This window comes from Monodelphis domestica, chromosome 2 (genome assembly GCF_027887165.1).
Source record: "Monodelphis domestica isolate mMonDom1 chromosome 2, mMonDom1.pri, whole genome shotgun sequence".
Lineage (NCBI taxonomy): Eukaryota > Metazoa > Chordata > Mammalia > Didelphimorphia > Didelphidae > Monodelphis > Monodelphis domestica.
The window spans coordinates 172,473,375-172,486,626 of NC_077228.1; the positions used below are offsets into that span (position 1 = coordinate 172,473,375).

General features: G+C 34.8%; 1 protein-coding gene across 2 annotated transcripts in view; it reads right to left on the bottom strand.

The window, feature by feature from the left end:
- Nucleotides 1-13,252, bottom strand: part of TDRD10 (tudor domain containing 10) — a 42,976-nt gene that overhangs the window by 24,527 nt on the left and 5,197 nt on the right. For both annotated transcript variants that reach the window (XM_056816333.1, XM_007481997.2), the window contains exon 3: nucleotides 5,766-5,845. In XM_056816333.1, the coding sequence (XP_056672311.1) occupies nucleotides 5,766-5,845 (80 nt within the window). The remainder of the gene's footprint in view (nucleotides 1-5,765; nucleotides 5,846-13,252) is intronic.

A 13,252-nucleotide genomic window follows, 5' to 3' on the forward strand; every position in this document is an offset into this window, starting at 1 on the left:
TTTAATACTAATTCTGTACAAGAGAAGACAGGGGTGCAGCAGAAAGAGTGAAAGGTGGAAAAGAGACATAAATATAAAGGCTTTTCAAATGTTACTCCTCACAAATATCCTGGGTACCTTCTTCTATAAGTTCCTCAGTTTATAAAATGAAGAAAGCCCAGTAATGGTGTCAATTCTCAGAAAGTCCAAACTAATTGAGAACTGGCCCTACACAACAAAACAAAAAGAAGGAAAAGAGTGGAACTGAGAACAGTGGGAATGGGAAAGAAAGTTAAGAGAACTGATCCAACCATAAAGGCCTCTAAAATTTTTTCTGTGGTACTGCTCCTAACATGTCATTCACTCCCTTCAGATTTCCTAATAAAAGAGAACACAGACCAGGATGGGAAGGAAGGCACAAAAGTCCTATATCCCTCAGAGAGAAAGCATTATTTTTTAAAGCACATTTATTACAAATTAAAGCAATTCTAAGATACCACCTCACACCTATCAGATTGGTTAATATGACAGAAAAGGAAAATAATAAATCCTGGAGGGGATGTAGGAAAATTGGAATGCTGGTGGAATTGTGAACTGATCCAACCATTCTGAAGAATGATATGGAACTATGCCCAAAGGGCTTTTAAAATTGTGCATATACACAATCCAACAATGCTAGATCTGAATCCCAAAGAGATTTAAAACAAGGGAAAGGACCAGTTTGCCCAAAAATATTTATAGCAGCTTTTTGTAGTAGCAAAGAATTGGAAACTGATGGGATGCTTATCTATTGGGGAATGATAGAGCAAGATGTGGCATACAATTGTAATGGAATACTGTGTTATAAGAAATTATAAAAAGGATGATTTATGAAAAAACCTGGAACAACCTACATGAACTGATGCAAAGTGAAGTGAGCAGAACCAGGAGAACAATGTGCACATTAGTGGCAATACTATATGATAAACATTTATTAATAACTTAGCTATTCTTGGCAACGGGGTGATCCAAAAAAATCCTCAAGGACCCATGATGAAAAGTGCCATTTGCCTTCAAAGAAAGAACTTATGGATTCTGAATGCAGACTGAGACATACTATATTTCTTCACTTTTATTTTGTTTGTTAGAGCTCTCTTTCACAAAATAACTACTGTGGAAAGATGTTTTATGTTACTACACATGTGAAAAATATTTCAGATTGCTTGCCATCTTAGGCAGGGGAAAACAGTGGGAAGGAAGATGAGAATTTGGTTCAAACTTTAAAAAAAAAGATAAATTGTTTTTTCATGTAATTAATGTAAAATTAATGTCATGTAATATAAAAATAATATAAAAGTATAAAAAAACTTAAAAATTTCAAAGCAGTTACTAATGTTTTAAATTTTTTATTTTAAAAAATAACATTTAAATAATTAACATTTAAAATAAAATAATATTTAAAAATAACATAAAACATCAGCAGAGTAACTGATAAAAGTTGATAGAGGAAGAGAAATAAACAACTGAAAAGAACTATTTCAATGAACAAGTACAAGTTAAGAAACAGGCCAAAATATGCAAGTGAATAAATACATTACGATAAAATTTGGGAACCACTCTGAAATGAGAACTTTAAAAATCTCCTACATAGATAGGAAGAGCAATAAAAGAAATAAAAGACGATATTAAATAAGATTAAAATTGGAGTTCTTAAGGAAGAAATCAACAAGAATGAGAGTAGGGAATTTAGACTAAAATAAGACTCTACAAAACAATAGGATCTCTGAAAAAAATAAAAGAATTTTGCAGACCATCAAAATGAAGAGGCTGAAAGAAAATTGATTGAATAAAACCAAAAGACAAGAAAAACTAGATGAACACAAAAACATCATTTAAAAAAAGAGTATGGAATTTGAAGAGGGGGTATGAAAAAATAATCTGAGAACTATAGATCTCCCAGAAAACAAAACCCTATGATTAATAAAAGCTAAATACAGTATCTTGGAACATCACTGTCCAGAAAGAGTGGAAGCTAAGAATAAAAGAAAGATTGAAGGAATCTATTTAACACCAAAAGAAATTCCAAGAAAAATTGTAGCCAAACTATAAAATAATAACAACCTTTATTTGAAAAACCTTTCATATTTCAAAGATAATCATAGTGATATAGGCTTCATTATTCATTGTATAGAAGATATCACAAGAAAAATCTGAATATAATATTACAAAAATAAAAGATGATTGGTTGGCACCCAAAAAAATATATTTTGTAAACTTAAACCTAAGCATCAAAGTGAACAATTGGATGTTCATCAAAAGAAATTTAATCCACTCACTTTTAGGGTTCTAATTAAATTTGTGAATTTGTTAAATCCTTTTATCTACATATATTTTCCTTTTCTGTTAAATTTGCATTTATTCTCTGCAATTTGTTGTCCTTGTACAATTCTGAACCCATTTTCCGACTTTCTTCTATTAGTCTACAGGTTAAATACTTTCAGATAGCAATGAAAAACTAAGAAATGAAATGTTTTTCATGTGGCTAGGGTTAGATAAAACTATAGTAGGGTAGAAAAGTCTAGTTAGCTCTATTTATTTTTAAAACCTTCATACATTGGTAGACAGACATTGGAAGGCAGGGGGATAATCAATGAGATAAAAAAATCTAAGCAGCAAAAGATACGGATTTAAATTAGGAAAAAGCAAAAGGTAAAACAATGTTTATTTCAGGAACAAAAAAAAATTCTCATTTCCTCATTAGTAAATCATAGGATCATGGATTCAGAACTGAGTCATTGAGTTCCTTTTACAAAAGAAGAAACTGAGATTAAATGGTAGAAATAGAAAGCCTCTTTCTTGTCTACTCCTCTAAGTCTTAATTTCCTCTCAGATCCACCTTCCTTTTTCTACACTCTCCTCTTCATTGTCCTATCACCAATTGTATGGATTTAAGGGAAGGTGAAGTAGTTGGGTAGAATGATGGATTTGGAGGCACGAAGATCTAGATTTGAATCCTGACTTGGTTATTTAACTAGAAGGTTGATCCTGGCCAAGTAACGGAAAAAAATAGTAGAACTGAAAAAAATATATGTATATTGATAACATTATAATAACAGTAGGCTACTTTATGCTTCTCTTGAATTTCTACAATTCAGAGAAAGATATTAAAAAGAAAGAAAATTTGATATAAACTGATGAATATTCTTTTAAAAACAGAGCTCGGGGGAAAAAAACAGATGTGACTGATTTGTAGAAAATTTTGAATGGAAGAATACACATTTCTCACCATCCTACAGTACTTTTACAAATATGGATCTGCCCTGGGGCATAAAAAATAATAAACAAATATAAAAAGACAAAACAACTACTCTCTGAAGACTATATAATACAACAAAAATACCCATAAAGACAATAAGAGCAAATGCTACATATCTAAGTGGTGGCTAAATGGGTCAAAGAACAGATCTTAAAAACAATAATTATGTTAAGGACAATGACAATGAGAATATTCCAAAACTTAAAAGACCTAACTCATGCAGATCTGAGGAAATTTTCTCTCAAAAATTATATTAAATGAAATAGAAAACAATAATCAAATTAATGATAAAAAGTTTAGAAAATGAGCAAAAGAGAAACTCTAAAAACAAAGTACAAAATAATAAATAATGATTAGAAGAGAAAACAGAAAAACAAAAAAGTATAGAATTGACAAGCAACAGGGGTAGCAGAGTAGATAAAAAGCTGACCCTGGAATCAGAAGAACTGGATTTAGATCTAGTGTCTGGAATATATTAGCAATGTAACCCAAGGAAGGTAACATTTTATAAACCTATAAATTGTAGAAAAGATGCTCACCTGTATTATAGAGACAATTCCCTCATCACAGAATTCCTTATATTAATGAAATCACAAATTCAATCACTGTTCCTAATAGAACTGATCGTCAAAATCGAGTGCTGATTTTTGAAATGTCAATAAACAAATCAATATCAAAAAAAAAAAAAGAAAATCAAACAGGGCACAAATAAACTACAAATAATCTGTGGGCCAGACAGACTTACAACTGAATTCAATCAAACATTTAAAAGGATTATTAATAGCTATGCCACAAAAATAATCTGTAACAGAGAAGTCACTTTATCAAACTCTTTATTTGAAATAAATATATTCCTAATACCTAAACCAGTAAGAGACAAAACAGAGAAAGAAAATTTTCATTAATAAATATTGATGCAAAAATGAGTTAAACAAAATCATTTCAAAGTGACTAGCAAAAAAATAAATCATCAAAGTGACTAGCACTATATCCAAAAAACTGTGACTTCAACATGACCAAATTAGTATTATTCCAGAGATACAAGGATGGCTCAAAATTAAAAAAACTGATCATCACAACAAACAAAAATCACAATAATAATTATTTTAATAGATGCAAAAAACTTGATAAATTACAATATTCATTTGTATTTAAAAACCCTAAAATCAGCATATGATTTATCACTTGTTTATTTGGGTATATGTTTTGGGGTTTCAGTTCTATAATATTATTTGCTTATAAAATGAATAATATAGAAATATGTTTTACAAGATAATACATATATAACCCAGACTGAATTGCTTGTCAGCTCAAGGAGTGGAGAGGGAAGAAAGGAGGGAGATAATATGGATCATATAACTTTGGAAAACTCATGTGGAAATTTATTTAAAAAAATATATATATATACATATATATGTTTTAAACTCCTAAAACCAATAGGCATGAAAATACTCTTCTTTCACGTGATCAAAAGCATATATTTTAACACCAGTAATGAGTAACTAGATTGGGGTAAATAAAATTTTTTTCTTCTCCCCAGTATTATTTAACAATTTTAGAAATGCTAGCTATAGCAATAAGAACAAAGTTAAAATTAGAGATATTAGCAAAGAGGAAACAGAATTATCTCCATTTGCAAATAACAATATGCTATTCTTAGAAAATCCCAGAAAATTGGGGAAGAAACTAATTGAGATGATTCAATTTTCAGTAAAGTAATAGAACATATGAAATAAATTCAGAGAAGTCGTCTGCATTTCTATGTAAAACTAACAAAAACCTGGGAGACATAAGAGAAAGTCCATTCAAAAAAGTTTCAAAATTATATGAGTTAACATAACAAGACATACTCAATATACAAATACAACTACAAAATACTCTGCAAAAACAGAGGAACACAAAAAATGGAGAAACATTCACTGTTCATAGTTTGTGCCAACACTGTTAGTTTACAGATTTAGTGTTATAATAATCAAATTACTAAAGGAACTTTTTATAGAACTAGACAAAACAATACAATTAATTTGCAGGAACATATTTTGAAATAGCAGAGTTGGGGGAAAAGCTGATTCTGTCTCTGTAGTCAGTAGCATGAACTACTATTTTCCTCCTATCCAAATGAACAATTCTACCTTTGCTACTGTCCTTTCTTTCTGTTACACTTTCACACCCACACACAAACACCAGTTTTAAGCTTTAATAGTTTTGTGAAACTATTAAATCCTCACTTAAATCCAATTTATGCTTGAGTCAAGACATCACCTGGTGATAACATTTTGGTACTTTTTAAGAAAAAGGGCAATATGTAAATTATGTATTTACATATACACACATAATTATATAAAACATATACCAAAATTCCCTTACAGCTTCTTCCCCATATTTTCATAAAGACACACATGGAACAAGAGAGATGCATATTATGCTAGCCAGTCATAGAAACATTTAAGTGATCTGTTCATTTTTACATGCCCTTTGAGATCCTGCTTACCTAAGGTTTTATGCTGATCTGACTTTCCATTCTTCTTGGGGTATTTAGTAAAGGTTCGATGTTCACCACTGCTCACAGACCTGCCATAACCATAACAAAGACATCAAATCTGGAATAGCATTCTCCCCCTCATGATTTTCTTTGTATAAAACTTGATCATAGAGTAACTTGGAAATCCTAAGAGTTCTCTACTTCAAATACTATCACTAGCTTGTTCACTGGATCACAGAGCTAGAGTTGGAAAGGGCCTTAGAGGTCATCCAGTCTAACCTCCTTGTTTTACAGACAAGGATGCTGAAGGCCAAGAACAATTAGATTACTTGCCCAAAATTACACAGGTAATAAGTGGCAGAGGACAGACTCAAATTCAGCTCTTGTGATTCCTAATTCAGCACCCTTTTCACTTGTTAACATTTTCTGGCATAAAATTTAGTTAAGATACTACCATATAGTGCCCTCCCTACACACATTCACAAAATTATAAATTTATAACAAATTAATGAAATGAATGTGCCCCAAAACTAATATATACTTCTAAAACTATGTTGGGGGGCAGGGAAAGAGAAAGGGAAAGAAACAAGAGATAGAGAAACAGGACGCTAGAGAGGAGACAATGGAGAGAGAGAAAGAGATGGAGATAGAGCACACATATGCTCTAAGGAGACTACCTCAATCCCCCACTCTCACTAACACACCAGGTAGGCTATTATGTTCTCCTCAAGGCTCTTGGATTAGATTTGAGGAGTTGGAGGATGATTTTCCAATATTATACCTCATGATTTCCCCATCAATGTGGGGAAACTGTCAAGTTTAACAAGACTGTCAGTTGAAATCAATCAGTTAGCCAATTAGCTTTTAAAAAGAAGTATTTACTAAGATGGTAGGATGAGAATAATTAGTACAAATACTCCCCCAATTCTATGCCATACATATTCTCTCACCAGGACACAGAGCCCAGGTAAAGTGGAATGAAATTTAGTGACACGTGGAAAAGGATTTGTGGCTTCATGTTCTTATAAGTCCACTTCTTTCCTTTACAGGGTACTCAAGAAGAAATTCTTCATAATGGTGCAGCTCTTTTGTTGGGCTTTGAATCCAATATGCACTTGGCACCCAATGCAAATACTGTTTTCTTCTGATTAAGGACTTTTCTAGGACAGTGATGTGAGAAAAAGCCCTGACCTCCAAAAATCCAAGAGGTTGTCACTTAAATGGCCAATGAAAAATGCAAATCGTCTGGCCCTCTGAGTTTTCAAGGGTCTCCTCCAATCAAGGAGGTCGGGGAAAGACTTATAAGGTGAAGCAAAACTAATTTCCACATTGACTATAACCCTAACAAAAATGTCTAATCCTTCACCTTGAGTACTTCACACGTAGCCTGTTTTATTATTAGTTCTCTGGAATCACAATCATTATACTGGACAGAGTTTCTAATTCTCTGAAAAGTGTTTGTCTTTACCATATTATTGTCTTTGTAGAATTGTTCTGATACTATTTACATCAGTTCATATATTTAACTTTGAGACCATCCCTTTCATCATTTCTTAGAGCACAACAGTATTCCATCACATTTATAAATGACAACTTGTTCAGCCATTCCCCAATTTGCTAATTCCTCAGATTTCCATTCTTTGGTGCCTCAAAAAAAAAAAAGCTATAAATGTTTTTGTGCATCCTGAGTTTATTCTGCTTAAGTCTGAGCTCTCCCTTAATCTACCCTCCCTCTAATTACCATTTCTTCCCTCACCACCCTATTTCCTTACTGAGTGAAATATATCTTTGTATTCGACTGTGCATGTGCATAGGAGACAGCTAGATAGGTCAGTGGATAAAGCACTGGGTCTGGATTCAAGACCTGTGTGGAAAACCAGTCTCAGACATTTACTGTATGACCCTAGATAAGTCACTTAACCTGTTTCCTGTAATACACTGGAAAAAGGAAATGGCAAACTACTTCAGTATTTTTTTAAACCCTTACATTTAAATTATATGTGAACTTCAAAGTTTCTGTTCTGCTCAGTTTTTTCCTAAATGGTTGGAAGAACTCTTATTAAAAGAATATTTCCACACACACACACACACACATGATTATATTCAGTTTGGCTGGATATTTATATTCTCTACCTTCTGGAACATGGTATTCCAAGCTCTCTGCCTTTATAGTGGTAACTCATCATGTGAGTTCCTGACTATGGCTCCTTAGTATTTTAATTCTTTCTTTCTGACTGCCTGAAGTATTTTTCTTTGACCTAGAAGCTCTGGATACTGGCTATAATATCCCCAGAAGTTTTCACTTTGGGGTTTCTTTTAGGAGTTGACCAGTGGATTCTATTTCCACTTTGTCCTCTGCTTCTAAGAGATCTGGGAAGTTTTCTTTTAAGATTTATCATTGAGATTTCTTGAAATGTGTCTAGGTTCTTATTTTGGTCAAGGAATTCAGATAGTCTGATACTTTTTTATGTTCAAAAATCTGTTTCATTATTTTTCTGTTTTCCTTTTGTTTTAAATTTTTTTCAGTAACATGTAGAAACAATTTTGGACAAGTGTTTTCTGACATTTTAGAATTCAAATTTTCTCCTTCCCTATATCCCCAGGCAGTAAAAAGTCTAATATAAGAATATCTATACTTTCATGCAATGCACATTTCCATATTGCTCATGTTGTGATAGAACACACACATATCACACATAAAATAAAAAGCTCATGAAGGAAATAAAAGTGGAAGATGGCATGCTGTGGTCTTCTCTTGGACATTATTCCTTCTTTGCCTATGGAGAGCATTTTTATCATGAGTCTCTTGTGGTTATCTTGAAGACTTGCTTTGTTGATAATGGTTTAGTCCTTCATAGTTGATCAGTCTGATAATTCTTAAATTTTTTTCTCCTTGATCTGTTTTCCAGTTAATGGATTTTGCTATGAGACTTTATATTTTCTTTTCTCCAGTCTTTTGGCTTTAATATTTCTTTTTGACTCATGGAGTCATTGGCTTCTATTTGGTCAATTCTAATTTTCATGCTGTTCTTACACAAGTCATTTGTTGCCTGAGCAAAGTTCTGTACCTCATGTGCCAAATTGTTAATTCTTTTTTCATATCTTTTTCCCCATAGCTTTTATTTCTTTCCCAGTTTTTTCCTTGAGCATTCTCACTTCATTAACAAAACATTTGTGACTTTAAAAAAAAAAAAACTCTTGCTTCATCCCTTCCAGAAATTTTAGTTGAATTTGTGACTAAGTTGTGGCTTTTCTTTGAGGTTTGAATTATAAATGACTTAAAAGTCATTTGTCAAGTATCCGCCACCATAATAACTTTTAAAGATGGAATTCTTTTTTTGTTTGCTCATTCTTTCTGCCTACTTACTGACTTCGGACTTGAAGTCTCCGGCTCTAAAAGCTGGGATTCTGTGCACTTCTGGAGGGAAGGACTGGTCTGATCCTGTTGCTTCTTTCAGGGTGTACTGAATGCTTTGTTGTTCCAGAACCTCAGGGAGAACTTCAACCCTCCCAAAGTTATATGATTCAGGGCAAAGTCTGGTGACTGTCTTACTGGTAACTGCAAATTACTGGCATAGGTTTGAGTTTGCATAGAAGTAGCTTACCAATGAGCTCTCAGACAGCTCTGCTCTAGAGAGGGACAAAACTGTAGGTTCTCCTTTGGGCTAAGACTCTTGCCCTGAAGTCTACAGACTTTAGAATGAGCTAGAAGCTAGAACTGAGATCCTGCTCTACACCCAAAATATGAGCAATTCAGCTGCTGCTTGCTTCTGAACTTGTTTCTCTTTGGTGGAGGTTAAGATCCCTTCCTCAGTCTGCCCAGAACCTGTGACTTGGAATTGGGTATTGGGGCACAGGACTGCCATTATGTACCTGACCCCATCACAGTAGCTCAGTACGGGTCTAAGACATCCACTTACCCTGGTGAATAGTCTCTCCCTAGAATGCTTCACCCAGCAATCTCCTGAGCATATCCTGTCCCTGATATCTACAGACTTCTCTATTTTCCTCTATCAAACTGGAGGGGGTGGATGACTCTCATGACTTTTTCTTGATTTCCCTAAATCAAGATTTGGTCTAGTGCATTTTCTATGTCTGTTTAGAGTTTTGTGGGCAAGCTTACTGTGCTGCTTCAGGCTTTGTTACTATCTTGGTTCTGCCCCACACCTTTCTAAATGATCTTTTTGGCTCCTCCCTCTCCACTCATCTTTTCCCTCAACTGCCAAATTAACTATGTCACTTCCTTATTCAAGATTTCAGTGGCTATCTATTGTCTCTATTGATTAGGGTTTTAAATAGGAGATATATAAACTTTTTAAAATAAATTTTATTTCATGAATTTAAAACATCGTTCTGAAAAAAGGGTCCAATGGTTTCAGCAGACAGCCAAAGGGGTCTATAATACAAAAAAGTAGGATAAAACATAAACTCTTCTGTTTGGTAGATAAAGCCCTTTCTCATTTGTCTCCAGCCTCTCTCTCTAGGCTATCTATTATTACCTACCACATAGTGTGTTCTAACCCAAACTGGCCTACTTCCTGATGCTATACACAGTAATTCATTCTCAGCACAAGTGCTCCATCCTACAAGAGAGTTTTTCTGATTCCCCTAGTTTTTCAGTGCTTCCTCTACCCATACCAATAAATTATTTCGTATATATTCTGTACTGACTTCACAATACTCTTTCCTGTCCTTTGTCCTTTGAATATAAGTTTCCTAGAGGCAAGAACTCTGTCTTTGTTTCTGTCTTTGTATACTTAGCAGAATGCCTAGGAAGTAGAAAGCACTTAATAAATCCTTGTGAACTGAATTCATCCAAAAAAAATAAATAAAAATTAATCTGTGGCCCAGAGTCTCCTCAAGATTTTGGGTCCACACAGACTGGCCCAAAGTAGTTATTTTTCTTTTTTGAATTATTGCCTTCATATTGAGTTTATTATAAATATACTTTAGCTTTAAAGTCCCACAATTGGGTTTACAAGGTCCTCAGATCTCAAACAAGTACTCAAAATAACAAATGCATATACACAGGGGACAGCCTTATGTTACGCCACAGAAAATGCAGATATATGAAGGACTCACAGGAGTCCATAGCTATAGAGAATAAAGTACTGACATTGTTCTCTTCAGAAAGAAATTTCACTAGAGACACCATTCCAGTGAAATTATCACCACACACAAAGGGTCTTATACAATCCTGATTCATAATGCCCACTGTGATTTAGACACCATCTGGGAGGCAAACATAAGAGGACTGCTAACTATGCAGAAGCAGTCCTCTCACAGGAAGGAATTCTCCAACTAACCCACTGTAATAGATGGGAATGGCAAGGTGCCAATCTCTTGATTCCCAAGTAATTGCTCCTCTAGGCTCAGGGGTCATGAAGGTGAGATAATCTTCCTCCATGAGGGGATTTACTCAGCAAATGCTCTTCTCTTTCCTAGAAGGTCTGATCATTTACTTGTTAACTTGGAACTAACTCCTGGGGCAATCCATGCTGCCCAGGAAGTCTTCCTTCGATGGCTAGACGTTTAAATTCCTCGAAAATGCCGCTTAAACAATAAAAGTCTTGTCCCCTTTCCCCATCCCCAACAAATAGTAGATAGGAAATCAGAAACATTGTCCACCAACTCCCTCTAGGTCTGCATGAGCAAACACTGTAAATGTTTCTGCCATGTAACTACAAGAACTCTATCCCTGCCCCAGCTACTGGCATCTCTTAAGCTATGAATGTTTACCCTCATGTCTCCCGTCTCCCTGGGCTCAGGAAACTGAGTAAGTAAACATTTAACTCTTAGGTCTGTCCTATAACTAGGGAAAGATGAAAAGGAGTCTCCCTCTTCCCACAAAAAGGGCTAAGCAGGTTTATAGCCTCATTTGTATATGTCATAGGAAAGAGATATCCCCTAGCTAGCCAATCACCCTGGAGGTATTCACTGGAAACCAATTGGAATGTATCTCCAATCTTTTCAAAAGGCACAAGTGATCATGTCCACACTCCCTAAGGGAAGAGGTAACCACACTAAACTAATTAAGAAACTACCCTGATCAACACCACTTATGCAACACTGCCTCTTAGGCACCTCTTCTAAAGCACACTAAAAGTTTGCTCCCCAAGGAAAGTGACTACCTCAGCTTTCAAGGTACTAAATGTGTCAGAATGCCTAAAACTATGAGACAGAGCTCAAAAGACCCCTACCAGTGTTCATACCTTTATTAGTCAATCAGTAAATACAATTAGTTTGAAGCAAAGGCATTTACTGAAATGGCATCCCACAAAAATAATAATATAAAATAATTTAAAAATATTCCCCACCCTCTGGGCTTGTAAACCTTGATGCAGATTCCTCAGCTAGACTTCTGCCTGGGCCAGTTCCTGTCTGCAGCTCAATTCCTTATAGCCAGGATCAGCACTCTTTTATGCTAACAAAAGTCACACTTTTTAGAGCAGCCTGAGTCTTCACTCCCCCCCCCCCTTTTTGACTGGCATGGTTTTCTATTCCCTTCTCCAGCTCATTTTACCATTGAGGAAATTGAGGCAAGCAAGTTTAAGTGACTTGCCCAGAGTCACCAAGCTAGTAAGTATATGAAGCCAGATTTGGACTCAGAAAGATGAGTCTTCCTGGTTCCAGGCCCAACATTCTTTCCACTGTGCCACCTAGGTATCCACTGAGCCTCCACTTTTAACTGGGCCACCTTCCTACCAGGTACAGGGCAAATAGATCTATTGCATGATGCCAAAGATGTTTGGGAGGAGAAGGAAAAAGAAATCTCTTGCCCACCCTGAAGTTAAGAATTATTCCCTAGCAAAAGTAGTGTTTTAGTTCCATACTTGGTTCTCATTTCTAGTGCCTATTGTAACACTTTTCAGGTCTTTCTCCTGCCTTGATTGTGATTCTCTAGGACAGGTGTAACTAAATTATAGATGGCTCTCTATGTTGGTTCTACAGCCCAGGAAGTAAGAATTATTTCTACATCTTTAAATAAAGTTTTATTGTATTTTAAAATATAGTATGACCCTGGACAAGTCACTTAACCCCAATTGCTTAGCCCTTACCGTCCTTCTGCTTTGGAATCAATACACAATATTGATTTCAAAACATAAAGTAAGGGTTAAAAAATGTAAAAACAATTTTTAGCCAGGGCCCTACAAAAAACAGTGACCAGGCCAGATATGGTCCCCAAGATTCTTCCTCTAGAGAGTATGTCCTGCTTTTAAAAGGGTCAACAGGATTATGGCTGATCCAGTGGCCAGTTAGCCTCCATATAATTTCATAATTCTATCAAACTGGACTAAAGAACTTCTTCATACCTTGTAATGGATAAGGAAGCATCAGTCCTTCATAAGTTCCTTCTTCAAATCCTGATTTCTTTATAGTTCATTTATGGGTATCAAAGTGTAGACCTTTCATTTAAAACCTACCATCTTATTGTTTATTAACTGACTTATTTTTCTGTGATAACATCTCCTGGGCTAGGGAAAACTTACTAATTG